Source organism: Nomascus leucogenys, chromosome 17 (genome assembly GCF_006542625.1).
Source record: "Nomascus leucogenys isolate Asia chromosome 17, Asia_NLE_v1, whole genome shotgun sequence".
NCBI classification, from domain to species: Eukaryota; Metazoa; Chordata; class Mammalia; order Primates; family Hylobatidae; genus Nomascus; species Nomascus leucogenys.
The window spans coordinates 48,715,272-48,741,643 of NC_044397.1; the positions used below are offsets into that span (position 1 = coordinate 48,715,272).

Consider the following 26,372-nt stretch of genomic DNA (forward strand, 5'->3'; position numbering starts at 1 on the left):
TCAACAACTCCTGAGACTTAGGCCCAAGTACATGAGTCACAATCTCAACAGTGGATTGCATCCTGCCGTGACAGCCCCAATCCCTTCTCCAAGCTGCGTTCCAGTAGAGGAGTCACAACATCAATGCTTTGCTGAATCCTGGTTGGAGAGTCCCCACTTCACCTGTGGACTGGATCCGTATCTGAGAGTCTCAATTCCAGCTCTCAACTGCCCCTGGGTGTGAGATTCAGGACCTCAATTGTGAGCTGTGTACACATGGACGTGTAACAATTTCTACTTTTGGCTGTGTGTTCATACAAGACTCTCAATCTCACCTGTGTTCTCAGCCCTGTTATGAGACTGTACCACCCATGGGGTTTATTCAATACGCATGGGTGTCATAATCCTCTGTGATCTTCATATAAGTAGAAGACCCAGGACCTTACCCATGGCCCTAGGCCTATCTATGAGAATCGACATTTTTCCTCACATTTTTAATTTTAACAAATAAGTTATTCTCCTCTCAGTCCAGATTCATCAGGAAATTGAATCATATTCAGAAGAATTAAAACTGAAAAACTAATATGTTTGTTAAAGCAATGCAGATTGTCATACTAATAAACCCTAAAATTTCAAAGGCTTAGCAAAATAATACATTTTCTGCTTACATCACCATCCCGTTTGGCTTATTTCTGGTTAAGAGAACTTCTTTGTGATTATTTGGAGATTAGATTTTTTTTAAATTTTCTATCTGCATTGTCTCTTTCTTCAGCCAACAGATGAAAAAAGATGCAAAGAAGACACATCTGCTTTTTATGCACACATCACTTCCAGTCACTATGTTGAGCAGAGTCAGTGTGAGGACAATTGAGAATAGCAGTTTTCTGGCAGGACAGCCACTTCTCAGCAAAAGATGACACAATAAAAGTATAAATCTTTTATGGAAGGCTAACATATTTTCAGCAAATTAAGCATATGCATGAATAAACTTGTGGTAAAATAAAGATTCATTTTGTTGATTCCTATGGAGCTCAGGTAATATTGGATAAAAAGCAAAAAAATTATTTGAAATAGTAATATTGTGAATGAAGTTATTGTGTCAATAGAAGTAAAATATTTTTATCTCATACTAGTCATCTTGTCTATAGTTGTACAATATCAAATGCTACTTTTTATTCAAAGTTGTACTTCATATAATTATTCCATTTATATCACCCTTCTTCACTGTTTCAATGCCTTCTGCACTTCACATCAGTGAAAAACAGGCCAGCTGATGCCAGGAAATGGGTGTTTTGCTAGTGCTACTTTAAGCGTAATGATGAAGAGCACTTGTCTGAATTGTTCCCATGTGGCAAACACTGTGATTTGGCCCAAAGTACACACATTTCTTATTTACCTCTAAATTTACTGATGAAATAAAATTCTTAGCTAATATCATCTCATTCAAATATGTTTTATGAAATTTGGTTGACATTTCAGTGTCTCTGACTTAAATGGAATATTGAAAATTTCCATGAATCCAAATAGAGTGTTATACATGAGCAATCTTTTACTAAAAGCCTTTCTGAGGCAGAGTAAGATTCATAAAATTTCTTTATAATATAGAAGAAATGTGTTAACTATGTTTCCAGTAATCAACTCCAAACACTGAGCATTCTCAGTTCCCAGTATTCACTCTGAGACATTCAGGAAAAATTGGTATCTCTGTAAGGAGACAGAAAAAGGTGTTTGGGGGAGGGTCACAACATTGCACATAAATGCTTGCTACAAGCACCTGTTAGGATCTTAATCTAATTGGTCTATCATTTGCATGGCTAGACTATTACTGAATGTAGTCATACTATTTTGTTTTTTGCAGCCAATGACATCTGTTACCTATAACTTTCATACAATAACTTGCTAAGCTGAAACATTAATCTTTTGTTAATTTACCCTAAATTAAGAGACTAGATTTGCAATTTCCAACCTTTCAATGTTAAAGCAAATCAGAGAAGAGTAATGTGTGTATGTGATATGCATTTTCTTGCCTATCGAAATTCTTCTCATATTGAATTGCACACTCTAGGCAGCCACCTTAAAAATAGTCCCTCCTACTTTTTTTAGCCAGGATATTAGATTTCAAAAGGTCAAGGACTTAATAATTGGGCAAAGCCAAAACCTTGTCTTTGCTTCTTGACCATTTCAAAGAGCATGGTAATTATGGCAAGCCATTGAAAGATGTGGTTCTGATGACTTTTATTTCATTTCAAATGTTTTCTCTAATTTTTAGTCTTATTGCATTAATCTAAAAGAGAAACTACCTACCTAACAATTTATGCATTCAAGAAATATTCATGTTAAGGTGTTCAAAGTTCAATATTGTATTACAGAATAGTACAATTCTCTAAAAGTAGAAAGTCAGATTATTATTAATAAATTCATTATTTTTTCAACATTTTCCAATGTTGAAATTAAATAATTGGGTATGCTTTTTCAGGATAAGTTCAATTCTAGGAGGGCACTCAATGGTTTGTATGGTATTTTTGTCATGAATGTAAAACTGAGTTAACAGAATGGAGCAGAAATGCTAATTTAATCAGAATGAGAATGAATTCAGCCTTGTTGGTAGACTGTTGGTATCCCAGAGGCTGATCATTTACTTCGGCTGTATAGACATTGCTTCCTAATGCCAGTGAGCCCTTTCAACCAAGTTGCCTTTGTTTCCCATTGATGTGGTCATGTTCTGGTCTCTGTTTTTCTTAAGCTGTCCCAGATGAGGGATGATTATTTCTTGTATAAATGAGATCTCTTCTTTTTCCTCTGCCATGAGATCCTCCTATTCTTCCTTCTGAAAGTAACGTGTTGAAGGCAAAAATAGAGACAATATACAAATATATCCCTTGCCATGTGGCCACCATAAGCAGCTTACAACCTGGCTTACCTAGAAGTTTGATTAACTTCAGGGAAGCGGGGGTGTTTTTCTATGATGTGCTCTTTTTCTTAAAAACATGTCTGATTAAGTTTAGTTTAATAAAGATAATCTCTCTTATGATAAACAGGAAGCCAATACCTTTGTAACCTGATTACATGAATAATGTCCCACCACAGTCACACACATTTTCTCACACACAGGAGAAAAGGATTACACAGCAGGTGTGCACTGAAGTGGGAACCTGAGGGTCATCTGAGAATTCTGCCTATCCACCTGAATAGATTTCTAAAATAGCCTTTCAGTTTCCTTTGTTGTCTAAGTAAACACATATATCATCTGCAAATAATAATTAATTCATCTGCTTTTCAATTTTATTCATTAAAATAATTATCTTTTTTTGGCTTATATGAAGTATTTCTTATTTATAATATACATTCACATATATACATATATAACAATACAAATGTATCCATTTTCATTTTTGTTAAATTTTTAAGAATGGATGTTAAAGGTAACTTCTTTTCTGTTTGAAAGAGTTTTTATTGTTGTATTCAAGAGCATTATCTCTGGAGTCAAAGTTGCTTGTGTTTTAATACTGGCTCTGCTATTGTGAGCAAGTTATTTCTCTCTCTGGCTCTGTTTCTTTTTTTTTTTTTTTTTTTTTTTGAGACGGAGTCTCGCTCTGTCGCCCAGGCTGGAGTGCAGTGGCGCGATCTCGGCTCACTGCAAGCTCCGCCTCCTGGGTTCACGCCATTCTCCTGCCTCAACCTCTCCGAGTAGCTGGGACTACAGGCGCCTGCCACCACACCTGGCTAATTTTTTTTTGTATTTTTAGTAGAGACGGGGTTTTACCGTGGTCTCGATCTTCTGACCTCGTGATCCGCCCACCTCGGCCTCCCAAAGTGCTGGGATTACAAGCGTGAGCCACCGCTTGAGGTATTATTATCCTCAATTCTTTATAAATTGAGGATAATAATACCTTTGTTATTAAGTTACTGTGTCGATTAGTCCATTCTCACAGTGCTATAAAGACACACCCAAGACTAGGTAAATTAAAAAGGAAAGAGGTTAATTTGACTCACAGATCAACATGATTGGGGGAGGCCTGAAGAACCTTACAATAATGGCAGAAGGTGAAGAAGCAGGTGTATTTTTCACTAGGTGAAGGAGAGCAGGAAAAATGACCACTTATAAAACCATCCGATCTCATGAGAACTCATTCAGTATCTCAAGAACACCATGAGTATCATTCCACCCCTGGCCCCTTCCAAATTTCATGCCCTTTTTATATTTCAAAACCAAACATGTTTCCCACCACTCTCCCACAGTCTTAACTCATTTTAGCATTAACCCAAAAGTCTAACTCCAAAGTCCAATCTGAGAAAAGTCCCTGCTACCTATGAGCTTGTAAATCAAAAGCAAGCTAGTAACTTCCAAGATACAATGGGGGTACAGGAATTAGGTAAACTCTTTCAAATGGGGGAAATTGGCCAGAACCAAGGAGGTACAGGCCCCACGCAAGCTTCAATTCCAGTGGGGCAATAATTAAATCTTAAAGCTCTGAGATGATGTCATTTGACTTCATGTCCCACTTCCAGGCCATGCTGATGCAAGGGGTGGGCCCTCATGGCCTTGGGCAACTCCTTCATGGACTGGAATTAAATGCCTGTGGCTTTTCCAGGTGCACAGTGCAAGCTCATGGTGGATCTGTCATTCTGGGGTCTAGAGTATAGCAGCCTTCTCACAACTCCAGTTGGCAGCTTCAGGGGGGACTATGCATGAGGGCTCCAACCCCACATTTCCCTTCTGCATTGCCCTATTACAGGTTCTCCATGAGGGCTCTGCCCCTGTAGAAGACTTCTGCCTGAACATCCAGGCATTTTTATACATCTTCTGAAATCTGGGCAGAGGTTCCCAGAGCTCGACTCTTGTTTTATGTTCACTCACATGCCCAATACCACATGGAAGCCACCAAGCCTTGACGATTGCACTTTCTGAAGAAATAACCCAAGCTGTACCTTGGCCCCTTTTAGCCACAGCTGGATCTGGAGCAGCTGGGATGCAGGACACCTAGTCCCAAGACTTCATAGAGCAGTGGGGCCCTGGGCCTTGACCATGAAACCATTGTTGCTTCCTAGGGCTCCTGGCCTGTGATGGAAGGACCTGCCTCAGATCTTTGACATGACCTGAAGACATTTTCCCCATTGTTTTGTCTATTAACATTCAGCTCCTCTTTACTGCTGCAAATTTCTGCAGTGGCTTCAATTTCTTTTCAAAAAATGGGGTTTTATTTTCTACCTCATGGTCAGGCTTCAAATTTCCCAAACTTTTACGTTCTGCTTCCATTTTAAACGTAAGTTTCTCACCTCCATCTGAGACCACCTCAGCCTGGACTTTATCATCTATATCACTGTTAGCATTTTGGTCAAAAGCATTGAACAAGTCTCTAGGAAGTTCCAAACGTTCCCACATCTTTCTATGTTTTTCTGAGCTCTCTAAACTGTTTCAACCTCTGCCTATTACCCACTTCCAAAGTCACTTCCACATTTTCAATTATCTTTATAGCAGTGCCCCAAACTCCCAGTATTAATTTTCTGTATTAGTCTGTTTTCACACTACTATAAAGACACTACCAGAGAATGGGTAATTTATTCAGAAAGGAGGTTTAATTTACTCACAATTCTGCATGGCTGGGGAGGTCTCAGGAAACCTACAATTATGGTGGAAGGCAAAGGAGAAGCAAGGACCTTCTTCACTAGGCAGCAGGAGGGAAAGCAGGAAAAACCACCACTTATAAAACCATTAGATCTTTTCAGAACTCACTATCATGAGAACAGCATGGGGGAAAATTACCCCCATGTTCCAATCACCTCCCACCAAGTCCCTCCCTTGACATGTGGGGATTGCAATTCAAGATAAGATTTGGGTGGGATAAGATTTTACAGTAACGAATTCAATATAAGGCACAGAATATGGATTTATTTTGAGAATCTCTAAGGTTCCAGGTTTCTTGTTAATTACCCACCTTATTAAAATAAACTTTTTTGTTTCAATATTGTTCCTCTGTTCTGAAAATGCATACAAAGTCACACACAAACACACTCACTTGCTATATAACTTTTCCATACTTAAGGTACATCTTTTCTTTTTTTTTTTTAATGGTGTCTTGCTCTGTCACCCAGGCTGGAGTGCAGTGGTGCCACCTTGGCTCACTGCAACCTCTGCTTCCCAGGTTCAAGAAATTCTCCTGCCTCAACCTCCCTAGTAGCTGGGAATACAGGAACGCATCACCACACCCAGCTAATTTTTTGCATTTTTAGTAGAGATGGGGTTTCACCATGTTGGCCAGGCTGGTCTTGAACTCCTGACCTTAAATTATCTGCCCACTTCGGCCTCCCAAACTGCTGAGATTACAGGCATAAGCCACTGCACCCGGCTGGTACATCTTTGGAGTAATACATTTGTATATGTAACTCTATGTAAATAAAAACTAAAAGCCTGTTTTTGTTTGTCAGCAGAGAGGCCACATGTACAAAAAATATATAAAATAAATTTAAAAAAATATTTAATCGACTCAGAAATGTATGGATATTAATTATACTCATGTAACTTTTATGATCATAAAATGACCCTGTGGTTAATAATTCAATTGCACATAATGAAATGACTATATAATGGGAATGTTTGTAATACAAAGTATAAATACATGCTCGAGGTAATGAATACTTCATATAACCTGCTGTGATAATTAAATAATGTATGTCTGTGTTAAAATACCTCATATATGCCATAAGTGTGTATGCAAACTACCCACAAAAATTTTTTAAAAATGTAAATAAGACAAAAAAGAATACAAATTTCACCTATGAGAACAAAATTCTTCAACTTTTTTTTTTGCAGTTTAAAACCACTGGAGGGCCAGGTGTGGTGGCTCACACCTGTAATCCGGAGTTCAAGACTAGCCTGGCCAACATGGTGAAACCCCATCTCTACTAAAAATACAAAAATTAGCCCAGTGTGGTGGCGCGTAGTCCCAGCTACTTGGCAGGCTGAGGCAGGGGAATTGTTTGGACCCAGGAAGCAGAGGTTGCAGTGAGCTGAGATCGTGTCACTATACTCCAGCCTAGGCAACAGAGCAAGACTCCATCTCAAAACAAACAAACAAACAAAAAACACTGGCAAAAAAGAGATTACTAGAGATGTCATTCCCCTACATTAACAAATAGTGTTACCATAATTTACTTAGAACTTTAAGCAAGATGAGACACATTAATGTTGATGGCAAATTAACACTTCGTTCAAAGCACAATAGTTTTAACACATTAAAAACAACTTTATTTAATGAAAAATTAAGTTCACACATAATCTTTAAAAAATTTTTAAATTTATTGCATTTTATTACATAAAGGTACAATTGATAAACAATCTCTTATATCTCTGATGCAACAATTGATCAAATACTTTCACAAACAATGGGAAGAATCAACATGAAGTAATCTGAGACTTGAGTTACATTACTATTTGCTTTTCAGAAAATCTAAATTTTTTTTACAGAAAATGAAGCAAACCTCGAATGTAATTATAAATCTCCAAAAAAATCTACTTCTCTGAAATGTATGTAGTGTTATCTTTGGATCTCTTTTACATTCAACACTCTGATTTAGTGTAATGTCTGAAGTTTCAGTGCCTTCATTCTTTCTACTGTGAATCCTCAAATGTTTATATAGACTTACTTTTTGGTTAAATATATTTTCCCCATATATTGGATCTACAAAAATATTTAGTATAAACTGGTGTTTTCTAAGCTGTGGTTTTTGAACAAATGTTTCTTCACATTCATTACATGTTTAGGCTTTCTCTCAAATATAAAGTCTCTGATGTTCCACAAAGTTTGAGCATTTGCTTCAGGGTTTTCCTTTAACATAAAATGCATACAATAACATCTGTAATGCAAGTAAAGGTATAACAATCCTCTTTATGTTTGTATGTTTGTCTTCAGAATAAATAGTCTTTACTTTAAAGGCCTATATTTTCCAAAAGGTGTTTTTACAGTAATCACATTTATAATGCTTTTTTTGTTTTTTTGATTTGGAGTCTTGCTCTGTCACCCAGGATGCAGTGTAGCAGCTCTATGTTGGCTCACTGCAACCTCCACCTCCCAGGTTCAAGCAATTTGCCTGCCTCAGCCTCCCGAGTAGCTGGGATTACAGGCACATGCCACCACGCCTGGCTAATTTTTGTATTTTTAGTAGAGATGGGCTTTCACCATGTTGGCCAGGCTGCTCTTGAACTCCTGACCTCATGAGCCACTGACCTTGGCCTCCCAAAGTGCTGGAATTTCAAGCATGAGCCAACATGCCCAAACTATAATGCTTTTATTAACTATAAACTTTCTGATATTGAGTAAAATGTGAGCTGATATTAATGGCTTTTCACATTCTTTGTATTTCTACAATTTTTCTCTAGTATAAATGCTTTCCTGTGGCATAAGGTGTGAGAATTTATTAAAAGTTTTGCCACATTCTTCATTTCATATTTGTAGTTTTCTTCAGTATAAATTATCTTACCTACCATAATGTGTGACTACCATTTAAAGGCCTTGCCACATTTAACACACTTCTAGTTTCTCACCAGTATGATTTCCCTTTTTTAGAAAAGTATGAGGTATGGTTAAATGCTCTGTCACATTTTTATGCTGTAGAGTTTCTCTCCAGTATAACATTTTTTTAATTAACAAGGATGGAAACCAGTTAAAGGCTTTGCCACATTTTTTTCTGCAGTTTCAGGGGTTCTCTCCAATATCAATTATCTTACATTTATTCAGGTTTGAGGACTTTTTAAAGACATTGCCATATTCCTTATTGTAGTACTTCTCTTAAGTATTACTTCTCTTGTGTATAATAAGGGTTCAAGACTAGTTAAAAGCGTTATCACATTCTTTGCTTTTGTAGGGTTTCTCTCTAGAATGAATTAACAGATATTGTGTAAGGCCTGAGATGTGCTTAAAGATTTTGTCACTTTTTTTTTTTTAACCTTTCTAGGGTCTTTCTAATATAAATTCTCTTAGGTTTTGGGAGGCTGAGGCAGGTGGATCACCTGAGATCAGGAGTTCGAGGCCAGCCTAGCCAACATGGTGAAACTCCATCTCTACTAAAAATACAAAAATCAGCCAGTGTGGTAGCACATGCCTATAATCCCAGCTACTCAGGAGGCTGAGGGAGAAGAATCACTTGAACCTGGAAGGCAGAGGTTGCAGTGAGCTGAGTTTGTGCCACTGCACTGCAGCCTGGGTGACAAAGGGAGATACCATCTCAAAAATATATATATTTTAAATAAATTCTCTTGGGTTCATTAAGGTTTGAGGGTTGGTCAAAGGCTTTGCTACATTTTTTTACATTTATAAAATTTTTGTCCAATATGGATTCTCTTATTTTCTATTAAGGTTTAGAACTTGTTAAAGGCTTGTCCATATTCTCTACACTTGTAGTGTTTTTTTCCAGCATAAATTATTGTATGTATTATAAGGCCTGAGGGCTGGAGTTTGCCACATTATGTACATTTGCAGGGTTTCTCTCCAGCATGAATTATCTTATGTTTAGCAAGACTTGAATGCCTCTTAAAAGCTTTGTCACATTCTTCACATCTGTAGGGTTTCTCTCCAGTATGAATTCTCTTATGTGTCTTAAGTGTTGAGGAGCAGTTAAAGGCTCTGCCACATTCTTCACATGTGTAGGGTTTCTCTCCAGTATGAATTCTCTTGTGGTCATTGAGGGTTGAGGATACGCTAAAGGCTTTGCCACATTCTTCACATTTGTAGGGTCTCTCTCCAGTATGAATTCTCCTGTGGTTAGTAAGTGTTGAGGAGCGCCTAAAGGCTTGGCCACATTCTTCACATGCGTAGGGTTTCTCTCCAGTATGAATTCTCTTATGTCTAGTAAGGTTTGAGGGCCACCTAAAGGCTTTGCCACATTCCTCACATCTGTAGGGTTTCTCTCCAGTATGAACTCTTTTATGTGTAGTACAGTTTGAGGAGCGCTTAAAGGATTTGCCGCATTCTTCACATTTGTAGGACTTCTCCTTAGTATGAACTATCTGATGTTGATTTAGGTGTGAAAGCATGCAAAACGATTTGCCATATTTTTTACATTTGAAATGTTTATTTCCAGTATATCTTGTTTCATGTCTATTGCAATTTGAAAATTTACCAAAGACTTTGACACATTTATGAGTCTGAAATATTTTGTTTTGGGTATTTGACAAACATTGGTTAACTTCATTATAACCTCCTTTGTGCACCTCACACTCACCCACATTTTTACAGCATTTTTTAAATTGTAAATTCTCATGTCCACATTTTCCATATGTTCTCGGTGTTACTTTTTGGAGTGAATCTTTTATGCCCTGCTCTGGATGAAGGTCTTGGGTGAAATAAGAACGCGTAACTGAAAGACATAAAAATCACAAGTTACTCCACTTACTAGACTCAGATAAATATACTTTACAAATCGAATATATAAAATTATACAAGGCACATTAGCAAAATGACATATCAAATTACCACAGGCCATAATTCCTTCATAGATGTATAAATGTAACAAAATCATAGTGATCAAAATACCTTTGTTGGAAATTTATAGAGTAAGTGTGTGCCCCATGTGAGCACAATGTCAAAAGCCATATAGAAAGAAAAGAAAAGTTTGCTACATTTGCCCAACACAGCCCTTCGTCATCCCCAATAGAAGAACATGGTGCCTTTAATGACAGCTTTAAGTCTTCTGAGATCAAAAGTGAATGTTACAACAGCAGAAAGACTGCAGTACCATGGACAGAAAATAGGTGTAGAAAGTAGTTATTGACCAGTAATAAGAAATATGAAGAAGTCTTTTAACTGAAAAATAAATACAAAATTGCAGACATGACACATCCTGAGAACGTTTGTGAGACTCCCAGAATCTCTACCCAATACAATTGGTTTCAGGCTATGCCAGAAAAGAGCTGCATTATAAAGATTGTGAAAGGTAGTTTTATGTTAATGTCTAAATCTCAACCAAAGATTATAATGTATACAAAATATTTGGGCAACAAGGTCCAATCAAAAAAATCAAAATTTTCAAAAAGCAACTATAAAAATAAAGATGTATATATTAATTTTTAAAATTTAAGATAATCCATATTTTGCTCAATGAGAAAAATGGAAAACCAGACATCAGATAAATGAGAATGTCAACAAAAGGCTTGGAATAATAAAAATAAACAATTGTGGAAGTAAAAAAAGAATAAGTGAAATAATTTTAAAGTATGAAAAAAGTAATGTAAAAAATGAAGAAGATAAACAAACAAACTAGGATATACACAAAAAGATCCATAACACATATTTAAGCAAAGTTTCAAAAGTCACAAACCAGAAGATAATCTTGGGAGCTGCAAGATAAAAGTGAGGTATTATTTATAAGCCTAGTCCTCCAAGACAACCAGTGAATTTGTCAACAGAAACCTTGCAGGTCAGAAAAGAACTGTGTTAAATGGTCAAAGGCTGAAAAAGAATCTTCATTGTGAAAATAATGTAATCAGCAAAAATGTACTACAAAATAAAGATCTTCCAGAATAAACAAATGCTGGAAAAGCATATAAGCACTGCATGTGCCCTAAATAAAATGCTGAAAAGAGGTCTTTCCACTTAAAATAATATGATGAAAAAATATATAATCATATGAAAATACATAACTTTCTGAAAAACATGCATATATAAAAAAATAAAATTCTGTGGCATTATTGTGATGATGCAGAAAACATTTTTAGTTATTCTTTAAAATTTGAAAGATATAAGCATAAAAATGATCATAAAACATAAAAAGATACAATTAGCAACATCAATAAGAAGTATAGGGTAGATATAATGAGGACAAATTCTTCTATGCAACTGAAGTCTTGTTTTTTTTACCAGTTTAAAATGTACTGTTGTAACATTAACAGGTTTTAAAAATCTCTAATGTAGCATAAAGAAAAAATCTTTATAGACACACAAAAGAAAATGAGTCCATTACTAGCATGAGACAAAGATTGATATTATATAATGGTAAAATGAGTCCATTTACTAGGAATCTATAACTATTATGTCTATCTATATGTATACGCATATATAACAGCAGGGCTTCAAAATATATAAAGCAAATATTGACAAAAATGAAGCAAGAAATAAAATAGCAACATAAAATTACAAACATTAAGACCTCACTTTCAATAATAAATAAAAAGTTTAAATAAAATATCAATTAAAAAACAGAAAGCCTGAAGAACATTATATTGTGTATGAATTCATTTTGCAATGCTATAAAAAAATAACCTGAGACTGGGTAATTTATAAAGAAAAAGATTTCTTTGGTTCACAGTTCAGTAGACTGTAAAAGAAGTATATGCCAGCATCTGCTTCTGGTGAGGATATGAGGAAGCTTACAATTATAGTGGAAGGCAAAAAAGAACCAAACATGTAACATGGTGAAAGATGATGCGAGTGTGAGGTGGAGGAATCAGGTTCCTTTAAGCAACCAGCTCTCACGTGAATTAAGAGAGTGAGAACTCTATGATTACCAAGGGGATTGTGCCAAGTCATTCATGAGGGATTTGTCTCCATGATGCAAACAGCTCTCATCAGGCCCCACATCCAAACATTGGAGATTACATTTCAATATGGGATTTGGAGGGCATCTACACCGTATCACAAACCAAATAGGCTAAATAGACATGTACAGAACTCTCCAGTCAAAAGCAAATGGATACACAATATTTTTATTTGCACCTGGTACATTCTGTTAGAACACATAAGTCTTAGTAAATTTCAAAAGATCAGCCAGGTGCAGTGGCTTACAGGTGTAATCCCAGCACTCTGGGAGGCCAAAGTGGAAGGATCACTTGCCCTGCAGCTGAGGGACTTGACTGTTGGAAGGAAAACTAACAAACAGAAAGGAATAGCATCCACATCAACAAAAAGGACAACCACACCAAAACCCCATCTGTAGGTCACCATCATCAAAGACCAAAGGTAGGTAAAACCACAAAGATGGGGATAAACCAGAGCAGAAAAGCTGAAAATTCTAAAAATCAGAGTGCCTCTTCTCCTCCAAAGGATCGCAGCTCCTTGCCAGCAACAGAACAAAGCTAGATGGAGAACGACTTTGACAAGTTGACAGAAGTAAGCTTCAGAAGATCAGTAATAACAAACTTCTCCGAGCTAAAGGAGGATGTTCGAACCCATTGCAAGGAAGCTAAAAACCTTGAAAAAAGATTAGATGAATGGCTAACTAGAATAAACAGTGTAGAGAAGACCTTGAATGACCTGATGGAGCTGAAAACCATGGCACAAGAACTATGTGACGCATGCACAAGCTTCAGTAGCCAATTCAATCAAGTGAAAGAAAGGGTATCAGTGACAGAATATCAAATTAATGAAATGAAGTGAGAAGAGAAGTTTAGAGAAAAAAGAGTGAAAAGAAATGAACAAAGCCTCCAAGAAATATGGGAGTATGTGAAAAGACCAAATCTACGTCTGATTGGTGTACCTGAAAGTGACGGGGAGAATGGAAGCAAGCTGGAAAACACTCTGCAGGATATTATCCAGGAGAACTTCCCCAACCTAGCAAGGCAGGCCAACATTCAAATTCAGGAAATACAGAGAACGCCACAAAGATACTCCTCGAGAAGAGCAACCCCAAGACATATAATTGTCAGATTCACCAAGGTTGAAATGAAGGAAAAAATGTTAAGGGCAGCCAGAGAGAAAGGTCCGGTTACCCACAAAGGGAAGCCCATCAGACTAACAGCAGATCTCTCGGCAGAAACTCTACAAGCCAGAAGAGAGTGGGGGCCAATATTCAACATTCTTTTTTTTTTTTTTTTTTTGAGAAGGAGTCTCGCTCTTTCACCCAGGCTGGAGTGCAGTGGCGCAATCTCGGCTCACTGCAGGCTCCGTCCCCCGGGGTTCACGCCATTCTCCTGCCTCAGTCTCCCACGTAGCTGGGACTACAGGCGCCCGCCACCTCGCCCGGCTAATTTTTTTTTTTTTTTTTTTTTTAGTAGAGACGGGGTTTCACCGTGTTAGCCAGAATGGTCTCGATCTCCTGACCTCGTGATCCGCCCACCTTGGCCTCCCAAAGTGCTGGGACTACAGGCGTGAGCCACCGCGCTCGGCTCAACATTCTTAAAGAAAAGAATTTTCAACCCAGAATCTCATCATATCCAGCCAAACTAAGCTTCATAAATGAAGGAGAAATAAAATCCTTTACAGACAAGCAAATGCTGAGAGATTTTGTCACTACCAGGCCTGCCTTACAAGAGCTCCTAAAGGAAGCACTAAACATGGAAAGGAACAACTGGTACCAGCCACTGCAAAAACATGTCAAATTATAAAGATCATCGACGCTAGGAAGAAACTGCATCAACTAACGGGCAAAATAACCAGCTAACATCAAAATGATGGGATCAAATTCACACCTAACAGTATTAACCTTAAATGTAAATAAGCTAAATGCCCCAATTAAAAGACACACACTGGCAAATTGGATAAAGAGTCAAGACCCATCATTGTGCTGTATTCAGGAGACCTATCTCACATGCAGAGACATGCATAGGCTCAAAATAAAGGGAAGGAGAAAGATCCATCCTTACCAAAAAAATAGAAAGCAAAAAAAAGCAGGGGTTGCAATCCTAGTCTCTGATAAAATAGACTTTAAACCAACAAAGATCAAAAGAGACAAAGAAGGCCATTACATAATGGTAAAGGGATCAATGCAACAAGAAGAGCTAACTATCCTAAATATGTATGCACCCAATACAGGAGCACCCAGATTCATAAAGCAAGTTCTTAGAGACCTGCAAAGAGACTTAGACTCCCACACAATAATATTGGGAGACTTTAACACCCCACTGTCAATATTAGACAGATCAACGAGAAAGAAGGTTTACAAGGATATCCAGGACTTGAACTCAACTCTGCACCAAGGAGACCTAATAGACATCTACAGAACTCTCCATGCAAAAGCAACAGAATATACATTCTTCTCAGCACCACATCACACTTATTCCAAAAATTCACCACATAGTTGGAAGTAAAGCACTCCTCAGCAAATGTAAAAGAACAGAAATCACAACAAACTGTCTCTCAGACCACATTGCAATCGAATTAGAACTCAGGATTAAGAAACTCACTCAAAACCACTCAACTACATGGAAACTGAACAACCTGCTCCTGAATGACTACTGGGTACATAACAAAATGAAGGCAGAAATAAAGATGTTCTTTGAAACCAATGAGAACAAAGACACAACATACCAGAATAACTGGGACACATTTAAAGCAGTGTGTAGAGGGAAATTTATATCACTAAATGCCCACAAGAGAAAGCAGGAAAGATCTAAAATAGACACCCTAACATCACAATTAAAAGAACTAGAGAAGCAAGAGAAGACAAATTCAAAAGCTAGCAGAAGGCAAGAAATAGCTAAGATCAAAGCAGATCTTACAAGGCTACAGCAACCAAAACAGCATGGTACTGGTATCAAAGCAGAGATATAGACCAATGGAACAGAACAGAGCCCTGAGAAATAACACCACACATCTACAACCATCTGATCTTTGACAAACCTGACAAAAACAAGCAATGGGGAAAGGATTCCCTACTTAATAAATGGTGCTGGGAAAACTGGCTAGCCATATGTAGAAAGCTGAAACTGGATTCCTTCCTTACACCTTATACAAAAATTAATTCAAGATTGATTAAAGACTCAAATGTTAGATCTAAAACCATAAAAACCCTAGAAGAAAACCTAGGCAATACCATACAGGACATAGGAATGGGCAAGGACTTCATGACTAAAACACCAAAAGCAATAGCAACAAAAGCCAAAATGGACAAATGGGATCTAATTAAACTAAAGAGCTTCTGCACAGCAAAAGAAACCACCATCAGAGTGAACAGGCAACCTACAGAATGGGAGAAAATTTTTGCAATCTACCCATCTGACAAAGGGCTAATATCCGGAATCTACAAAGAACTTAAACAAATTTGCAAGAAAAAATCAAACAACCCCATCAAAAACTGGGCAAAGGATATGAACAGACACTTCTCAAAAGAAGACATTTATGCAGCCAACAGACACGTGAAAAAATGCTCATCATCACTGGTCATCAGAGAAATGCAAATCAAAACCACAATGAGATACCATCTCACACCAGTTAGAATGGCGATCATTAATAAGTCAGGAAACAACAGGTGCTGGAGAGGATGTGGAGAAATAGGAACACTTTTACACTGTTGGTGGGACTGTAAACTAGTTCAACCATTGTGGAAGACAGTGTGGTGATTCCTCAAGGATCTAAAACTAGAAATACCATTTGATCCAGTGATCCCATTACTGGGTATATACCCAAAGGATTATAAATCATGCTGCTATAAAGACACATGCACACGTATGTTTATTGCAGCACTATTCACAATAGTAAAGACTTGGAACCAACCCAAATGTCCATAAAGGACAGACTGGATTAAGAAAATGTTGCACATAAACACCATGGAATACTATGAAGCCATAAAAAAGGATGAGTTCATGTGCTTTGTACGGACACGGACGAAGCTGGAAACCATCATTCTGAGCAAACTATCACAAGGACAGAAAACCAAACACCGCATGTTCTCACTCATAGGTGGGAATTGAACAGTGAGAACACTTGGACACAGGGTGGGAAACATCACACACCAGGGCCTGTCATGGACTGCGGGGATGGGGGAGGGATAGCATTAGGAGAAATACCTAATGCTAAATGACGAGTTAATGGATGCAGCAAACCAACATGGCACATGTATACACATGTAACAAACCTGCACGTTGGGCACATGCACCCTAGAACTTAAAGTATAAATATATGTATATATATATATATATATATATATATATATATATATATACACACACACACAAATGGGAAGAAGCAATTGAAAGGTTGCACAAAATTAATAATTTATAGAAAAATGCAAAACAAAATTACCTTACATCAGTTAGAATGGCCACTATAAATTTTTTCAAAAACACCAACTATGCTGATGATGTAAAGAAATTGAAACCTATGTAAGTTGTTGAGAAAAAAGATGCAGCCATCATAAAAATATCATACATGTTCGTCAAATAATTAAAAATGAAATTATCATGTAATACAGCAATACCATTTATGAAACTATATCTAAAATATACAACACAGTAAAATGAAGACATAAGAAATATCCTGCTTGCATATCCCCCCACAGCAAGTATCATAACCCAGCCTCTAAATAAATATAAATACATATATAAAAATTTACAAATGAAAAAAAATTTTGTAAAAAAAACTTTATATTTCAAGGCTATAGTAATAAAAACAGAATGGCCTGTGTAGAAAAATGGACAACCACCAATGAAACAGAAATTACTATTCTCACACATTTTAGACATGATGCAAAAAAAATTTTCAAAGCAGTTTAACATAGTTTCTCAAAAATATGCAAATATTAGTGTGTCCCCAAAAGCTATGGCAAAGCAGTCAGTTTGTGCAGTCCCTGATAAGCCATAAAGAAAACTTTAGCTCACACTGTGAATTTGAAGAAAGATTACTGAAGTGGAAGTAGAATCCTTAGAGAATTTAACAGCATGGGGCAGAAGGTGTCCCTATGTGAGAGCAAAAGAAAAAAATGACTCGAGCTTCTCAGAAACTCTTTCCATCAAAGCACAGCTCCCCAGACCACATTTTAAGGACTGGCTGCCTCGCTGATTTGTGTATCTCTCATCTGTGTCATCTGCTTCATTCGCTCTCACCTACCTGGGTGTTTGGCTACCATCTCATTTCTCTTTATATTCCAATACTCTTTATTTTGCTCCAGACAGGTAATCAAGTCTGGCTTAGAGTCAGCAATACCTGTTTTATTAAGAAAAAAAAAAGTAACATAAATCTTGCTGAATTCTTTAATTACCAAACTAGTATTATGGTTAGTAAAGAGCATTTAATAGAAAATTCTAGAAAATTAATATTGATTCATAACAGAACTTTCTCCATATTTAGAAAATATTTTAAAATTGTAAGTCCTTAATTTTACTACTCAGTACTACTGAATCAAACATTGGTGGTGGCAACTGAATTCTAAGATATGGGAAATGCTATTTTATGCCATGACATTTTTGGAATTGCAACTAACCTAGAGCAAAAGATACGTAAGCTCAGGAAACGGAAAAGTTCAGGTCAAGATAAAACATCGTGAAGAATCTGTTCTACACCAATGAATCCCCAAGATTTTCTTAAAATTGGAGAGCTAAAATTTATTCATGCAAAGCAGAAATTACCAAAATCATCTTAGAAAAGAGAGAAAGGCAATGTATTAGGAATTGTGTATTGATGTTTTCCTCACCCAGGGAAACCAGGTTTCTGTAGTTCTCTAACATCACATCTCTATATAAATTCTGCTGAGCATGATCCAGGTATTGCCATTCCACCAGAGAGAATTCTATAGCTATGTCTCTGAATGTCAACAGTCTCTGAAAAAAAAAAAAAAAAAAACACTCATGAACATACAAACAGTTACCATGTGGCCATAGGCAGAGATTTGTATTTGGCTCAAGTTAAAAAAGAGAGTAAAATGAAGTGGTTCTCACTTATAAGACTGACTAAAATTATTCAATAAGATAATTTTTAAACACTGAAGTATTCTCTAACTCTAAGAGAATAGCATAAGATCCACAATACCACTGTAGATTTGATACTTTTCTGGATGACAAATTATAAAATTAAGGGCATCAGCATGGACATGTCTTTTTTTTTCTATTTTTCTTTTCTTCTTTTTTTGAGACAGAGTTTCGCTCTGTTGCCCAAGCTGGAGTGGAGTGGCATGATCTTGGCTCAGTGCAACCTCCACCTCCCGGGTTCAATCGATTCTCCTGCCTCAGCCTCCCAAGTAGCTGAGACTACAGGCGTGAGCCACAATGCCTGGCTGATTTTTGTATTTTTAGTAGAGATGGGGTTTCTCCATGTTGGCCAGGCAGGTCTTCAACTCCTGACCTCAGGTGATCCACCCACCTCGGCCTCCCAAAGTGCGGGACATGTCTATTTTTGAGGGCTATATTTACATCATACAAAATAAGTTGTGTTATTTCACAGATAGAACAGTCATGATGATTTGGAAGGTACCTCTCAAGTCTTAATATGTACAATAAACTAAAGATCTTGTGCAGATTTTGTTTCAGGAGTGTGGGATAAAGTCTGAATTTCTGAATTTTTAGCAAGCTCACTAATGTTTCTAGCCTAGTAAGAATATTTTGTCAAACATCCAGTAAGTGGCAGAGTCTGAGTTTTTCCCAGTTTCTCTCACCTGTAAATAAAGATAAGAGCCTTCATTTTTAAAAGACAAATATATGCAAAAGTCATCTAAAAAGAAAGGACAGCTTCCAGATTAAACATGATGGTTTATGCACTTCAGCTAGTAAATCTCCTAAGTGTACTTAATAATTAAGGGAATAATAATTAACTCAATAGTGGAAAAAATGTCAGAGCCATCTTGAACCAAGTGAATAAAATTGTTATCAACCTCATTAGGACACATTTGTATTATGTGCTGATGCACACAGGACACATCACTGCTGTGGTATTTCTCACCTCTCAGAAAAGTAAATGGTAATCCAAATTTAATTTTATATATATATATATATATATATATATATATTTTTTTTTTTTTTTTTTTTAAGAGATGGAGTCTCGCTCTGTCACCCAGGCTGGAGTGCAGTGGTGCAATCTGCAATTTCGTCTCACTGCAACCTCCACCTCCTGAGTTCAAGCAACTCTCCTGCCTCAACCTCCTGAGTAATTGGGATTATAGGTGTGTGCACCACACCTGGCTAATTTTTGTATTTTTTTTTTTTCCGTAGAGACGGGGTTTCACCATGTTGGCCAGTCTGGCCTCGAACTCCTGACCTCACGTGATCTGCCTGCCTTGGCCTCCCAAAGTGCTGGGATTACAAGCCTGAGACACCACGCCAGGCCTAAATTTAATTATAAAGAAACCATCAGTTTTATGCAAAGTCGAAGGTGCAGATAACTTCCCTGTTCTGTAATTTTTAATAGTAATTTTAAGTAGTCTTTCTTTAGCACCCTGGAGAGCAAGTATCTCCTTATAGCTTTTTCAGAACTTTCTGGGTAATAAATGCCATTCTGTTTAAACAAGCATTTTCTAAATCCTGTCCTGCATGGAAATAATAGAGCACACAGATGAAACCTCAACAGGACATGTTTCACTTTTCACTAATATCCAAAGACAACTGTTTTTCCCCAATAGAAATCTTGAGTATTTACACCTTCTCATGTTCAACAGCTACAAGGGGAACATTTTAAATATTGCAGGGCATAAATTTGTAGTAAGAATTCTGCATGGTATACAAGAACCCAAGATGAAGAGTATGTATAGAACACTATGGCATAAAGAAAAAATATTTTTTTTTCAGAACCCCTTGTCTATCATAAAAATAACAAAAAATAGCTGAAACAAACTCATTAGGGATCAACAGTACAAGTACAGAAGTAAAAATTTGCAAGTTCCAAACAGATGGCATTCCAAAAGGCAGAGTGGACACTGCGCTTGATCTGAGACATGCTCACCAAGAAAAAGTGAATTTTTTCTTTTCCTCTTCTTTCTCTGAAATGTATTTTCAGATAAGATGCTCTGGACATATCAAACCTGCATCTTGAGAATATGCCTTTAAAGCACAACCGATTCACCTGCTACCACCACACACATCCACGGCAGAAAGACCGAGACTTGCAGAAAACATTCACCCATTTTTGTTGTTTATAACTGAAAAGACTTAAGAGCAATGAGAGAACAATGAGCTTCTCCATAACTAATAAAATTTAAGTTTCTTTTTCCCTGCCCTCCCCTATCAGACACCAGCAATTTTCTTTACAGTAATGGGAGCATGAACTGCACTGACCTCTTCCTACCAAACTGAAACAGGGCAGGCAGTGCAGCCTTCCTTTGATGCAAAGGTTGAACTAAACTCTCCTGAGTATCTTGAACCCCTCAAGTTTATAAATCACTTGGTAATCTTGGCCCTGCTTTATGCAAAGTGATTCTGCAGGATCCAAAAGGTCCAGGAATGGGCTTTTTCAACAAGTCCCCTGTAAATGTTGATTGTGCTTTCCCAGGCACATTATTAGCATCAGCGAGAGAAAGCAGGCACAGCAAAGAGTCCCTTACACCCACCACATTTGTCACAAAACAAATACATCCGGTACAAATAAAGACAACCAATCACCATGCTGAAATATTATATTTGTTGTTGCCTTTTTTAAGTTTACAGGGACAACAGAAGACAGCAATGCCTGAGTAAGTCTGCTCTTGGGAAATGTGTATGCATGTACTAATAAAATGTTTATTAAGCAGGTACTATGTGCTCTGGAGCATGTCACAGAACACTGTGCTGGGAATAACACATAATGTGATTTAATTTTCATAGCACTCTGGGAGTTGCTACTAAGTGTTGAATAATTTTTAGTATTTAGATTAAGAGCACAGCAGTTTTATTTCTTCTTATGTTTCTCTATCATTATTTTTAAAAAGAAAATGTATAGAATAATAATTCAATACCACAAAAAACATATGAAATGATACAATTACATAAAAGTTGAATAATCAGCTTCGAAATGGCTATTTTGTAAATACTGAAATTGAGGCAGACACAAAAAAATTTTTGAAACTAGTTAGAGCCAAAATACAACATACTAGAATCTCTGGGTTACAGCTAAGGCAGTGTTAAGAACAAAATGTACATCACTAAACATCCACATCAAAAAGTTAGAAAGATCTCAATTTAAAAATCTAATGTTACAATTAAAAGAATTTCAAAAGTAAGAGCAAACCAACTTCAAAGCTCGCAAAAGACAAAAAATAACCAAAATCAGAGCTGAAACCGAAGAAGGTCGAGACATAAATAGTACAAGGGGCTGGGTGCTGTGGCTCACTCCTGTAATCCCAGCACTTTGGGAGGCCAAGGCGGGCAGATCACAAGGTCAGGAGTTCGAGACCAGCCTGGCCAACATGGTGAATCCCCATCTCTACTAAAAATACAAAAATTAGCTGGGCGTGCAGCGCATGCCCGTAATCCCAGCTACTCGAGAGGCTGAGGCAGGAGAATCTCTTGAAACTGGAGGGCAGAGGTTGCAGTGAGCCGAGATTTTGCCATTGCACTCCAGCCTGGGCAATAGAGTGAGACTCCATCTTAAAAAAAAAAAAAATAGTTCAACGAAACCAGAAATTGATTCTATGTAAAAATTACTAAGATAGATAAAACACTAGACTAATGGAGAAAAAAGGAATAATTCAAATAAAAACAATTAGACTAAAAAGTAAAACAAACAAAAATCCAGATGCTTGTGAGGTTGTGGAGAAACTGAATGCTTATACACTGCTAGTGAGAGTATAAATTTGTTTAAACATTGAGAAAAGCAGTTTGGCATTTTTTTCAAAAACCTGAAAACAGAATTACCATTCCGAATCCCACAATTGGGAATATACCCAGTGAATGTAAGTTATTCTACCTTGAAGACACATGCACATGCATGTTTATTACAGCACGATTCACAATAGCAAGAACCAGAAACAATCCTGTATGTCTTCAGTGGTAGACTGGATAAAGAAAACGTGGTATGTAAACACCATGAAATATGATGCAGCTATAAGAAAGAACAACATCATGCCCTTTGCAGCAACGTCGATGGAGCTGGAGACTGTTATTTTTAGAAAACTAGTGCAGGAACAGAAAATCAAATACTATACGTTGTCATTTATAAGTAGGAGCAAAATAATGAGAACACGTGGACACAGATAAGAGAACAACAGACACTGAGGCCCAGTTCAGGGTGGAGGGTCGGAGGATGAAGAAAATCAGAAAACAAATCTGTTGGATACTATGCTTACTACCTGAGTGATAAAATAATCTGTACACAAAAACTTCATGATGTGATTTTACCTATGTAACAAACCTGCACATGTACTCCTGAACCTAAAATAAAAGGTAAAAGAAAAAAAATTCAGCTGTGCACAGTGGCTCATGCCTGTAACCCCAGAATGTTGGGAGGCTGAGGCAGGCAGATCACCTGAGGCCAAAAGTTCAAGACCAACCTGTCCAACATGGTGAAATCCAGACTCTACTAAAAATACAAAAATTAGCTGGATGTGGTGGCACGAACTGTAATTCCAGCTACTCTGGAGACTGAGGCAGGACAATCACTTGAACCCGGGACGCAGAGGTTGTAATGAGGCGAGATCACACCAATGCACTCCAGCCTGGGCGGAGAGCGAGACTCCGTCCTCCCCCTCTCCCCCCCAAAAAAAGACACAGTTGAAAAATGCAGGCTGGGTGTGATAACTTATTCCTGTAATCCCAGCACTTTGGGAGGCTGAGGCAGGCTGATCACTTGAGTCCAGGAGTTTGAGACCAGCCTGGCCAAAATGGCAAAACTGTGTCTCTACTAAAAATAAAAAAGCCAGCCGGGTGTGGTGGCGGGCACCTGTAATCCCAGCTACTCAGGAGGCTGAGGAAGGAGAATCACTTGAACCTGAAAGGCAGAGGTTGCAGTGAGCTAATATCGCACCACTGCACTCCAGCCTGAAGGACAGAGCGAGATTCCGTCTCAAAAAAAAAAAAAAAAAAAAAAAAAGGCCGGGCGTGGTGGCTCACGACTGTAATCCCAGCACTTTGGGAAGCCCAGGCGGGTGGATCACCTGAGGTCGGGAGTTCAAGACCAGCCTGACCAACATGGAGAAACCCCGTCTCTATTAAAAATACAAAATTAGCTGGGGTGGTGATGCATGCCTGTAATCCCAGCTACTCGGGAGGCTGAGGCAGGAGAATCGCTTGAACATAGGAGGTGGAGTTTGCAGTGAGCCGAGATCACGCCATTGTACTCCAGCCTGGGCAAGAAGAGCGAAACTCTGTCACACACCAAAAAAAAAAAAAAAAAAAAAAAAAAAAAAAAAAAAAAAAAGTAAGGGAAAACCAGTTTCCTTTGCAGTGTAAAAATATTTAAACAGCAGGCAATTAGGCTGAGGTGGATTGATTTTTTTCGGTTCTCACTTAAAAAATAATCTAACTCAAATGTATCTCTTATGGTTGGGAGAAGTGGCTCACGCCTGTAATGCAAGTGCTTTGGGAGGCCAAGATGGGCGGATCACTTCAGGTCAGGAGTCCAACAGCACCCTGGCCAACATAGTGAAACCCCATCTCTACTAAAAATACAAAAATTAGCCTGGTCGTGGCGGGGTCCTGTAATCCGGGCTACTCTGGAGCCTCAGGTGGGAGAATCGCTTGAACCCCAGAGCGGGAGGTTGCAGTGAGCCGAGATTGCGCCATTGCACTCCAGCCTGGGTGACAGAGTGAGACTCCCTCTCAAAAAATAAATAAATAAATAAATACATTTCTTGTAAATTATTATATTGAAGAAAAAAATTCAGGCCTAGTCAACCAAAGACTGCCAACTAATCTCTGATGACATAACCAAGACATTTTCACCTGAATCTTACAAATAAGGAAACTACATAACTGTACCAAACCAATAATTGAATTTGGTTTCCTTCATCATGCAACTTATAACAGAATTTCCTTCAAATCTCTCCCATGGATCACAACCCACAAATCATAGCTGGGCGCTCTATGATTCTTGAATCACACTTTGATCAAATTCTCTAATATTTTTACAGTGACTCCCATATATCTCTAAAAGGAAAAATGAGGAACTAGGGACCCCAGGGACCACAGCTCTTACCACTTGTGAATCCTGCACCCTGAGTCTGGATTCTCCCCTGATGACTTTCCCATCCCTGTACAATCTGGGTGAGATGAGGCGCTGGGAGTGCAGAGCTGCCCAGAGAGGGCTCCAGCCCAGGGCAAAGCCACTGCAGAGGAAAAAGACAGAACTCCCAGGGTCCCAGCCGCTGGCCCAGGCAGCATCTTACGGTTCGAGGGGACTAAAAGCCGAGCTGGAACAAGGAGGATTTGGGTCCTCAGACTCCGGAGCTGACTGCGAGTAAGTTTAGGTCCTGCTACAGCCACTTTCAGCCGGTTTCAACCAGCCCCCACCCCTCTCTCACGGTGATAGACCCAGCACTCACCATTTCTCGGCTTCCAGGGGATCCCGGTCTTTTAGCCATAAATCTGTGAATACCCGCAGAACACAAGGCCACAGAGGCTTGGCCTCTAGGAGCAGAGAACGCAGAGCCCTGAAGAAAAGAACTGGAGCTCGGGACTCAGAGAAACACAAAAGGACCCGCAAAATTACGGAAGCGTCCTGGTCTCTCCAGCTGCACGCCTGATTGGCCAGTTTCTAGTCCAAGGCCTCTGATTGGATAAGGTTTCAGGCCCCACCCTTCATGCCTGAATGGCGGAATATTTGATCACTGGGCTGAAGGAAGCAAAAATAACAGGCTAGGCTGCAGCATTTACAGGCAAGGCTTCTTCCCTGATCTGAGCCAGGCCAACACTGGAGGATATTTGCATTTAACCTTGTGTATAACGTCATATGCATTTATAAATGATATATAATATAGTTATTCATAAATTGAAAGAATATAATGACATATGATATAGTTTCACTCTGTGGCTCCACCCAAATCTCATCTCAAATTGTAATTCCCGTCCATGCGAGGTGGCTCACGCCTGTAATCCCAGCACTTTGGGAGGCCGAGACAGGCGGATCACGAGGTCAGGAGTTCAAGACCAGCCTGGCAATATGCTGAAACCCCTCTTCTACTAAAAATACAAAAATTAGCCAGGCCTTACAAAAAATTAGCCGGGCGAGGTGGCAGGCGCCTGTAGTCCCAGCTACGCGGGAGGCTGAGGCAGGAGAATGGCGTGAACCCCGGGGGGCGGGGCCTGCAGTGAGCCGAGATCGCGCCACTGCACTCCAGCCTGGGTGAAAGAGTGAGACTCCGTCTCAAAAAAAAAAAAAAAAAAAAAAAAAAATTAGCCAGGCCTGGTGGCGCGTGCCTATAGTGCCAGCTACTCGGGAGGCTGAGGCAGGAGAATTGCTTCAACCCAGGAGGCGGAGGTTGCAGTGAGCCGAGATGGCACCATTGGCCTCCAGCCTGGGCGACAGAGTGAGACTCCCTATCAAAGAAAAAAAAATTGTAATTCCCACGTGTCAGGGCAGGGACTGGGTGGGAGGTGATTGGATCACTGGGGTGGATTATCCTCATGCTGTTCTTGTGATAGTAAGGGAGCTCTCAAGATACCTGATGGTTTAAAAATGTGGCACGTCCCCCCCCAGCCCCAAGTTCTCTCTCTTTTTCCACCATGTGAGATGTGCCTTGCTTTCCCTTCACCTTCTGTCATGGTCATGATTTTAAGTTTCCTGAGGATTCCTCAGCCATGTAGAATTATGATTCAATTAAATCACTTTTTAAAAAAGTACGCAGTGTGAGGT

General features: G+C 38.5%; 1 protein-coding gene across 1 annotated transcript; it reads right to left on the minus strand.

Moving 5' to 3' along the window:
• Positions 1 to 1,514: 1,514 nt before the first annotated feature.
• Positions 1,515 to 25,257, minus strand: LOC100581234 (zinc finger protein 479-like). Its single transcript, XM_030797563.1, has 5 exons — positions 25,063 to 25,257; positions 18,316 to 18,442; positions 17,733 to 17,828; positions 10,198 to 10,332; positions 1,515 to 1,683 (listed from the first exon to the last, which is right to left on the minus strand). Exons 1-5 carry the CDS (start codon positions 25,099 to 25,101, stop codon positions 1,637 to 1,639), a joined length of 444 nt encoding a protein of 147 aa, XP_030653423.1. The 5' UTR covers positions 25,102 to 25,257; the 3' UTR covers positions 1,515 to 1,636.
• Between the last annotated feature and the right edge of the window lie 1,115 nt (positions 25,258 to 26,372).

What these genes read in the sequence shown, in the direction of transcription:
- LOC100581234 (XM_030797563.1), bottom strand. Translation starts at nt 25,101, where the DNA reads ATGGCTAAAAGACCGGGATCCCCTGGAAGCCGAGAAATG. An exon ending in CAGAAACCTGGTTTCCCTGG is followed by an intron (nt 17,829 to 18,315) that starts GTGAGGAAAACA and finishes TTAATAAAACAG; the next exon opens with GTATTGCTGACTCTAAGCCA. An exon ending in GATGGTAGCCAAACACCCAG is followed by an intron (nt 10,333 to 17,732) that starts GTAGGTGAGAGC and finishes TATGTCTTTCAG; the next exon opens with TTACGCGTTCTTATTTCACC.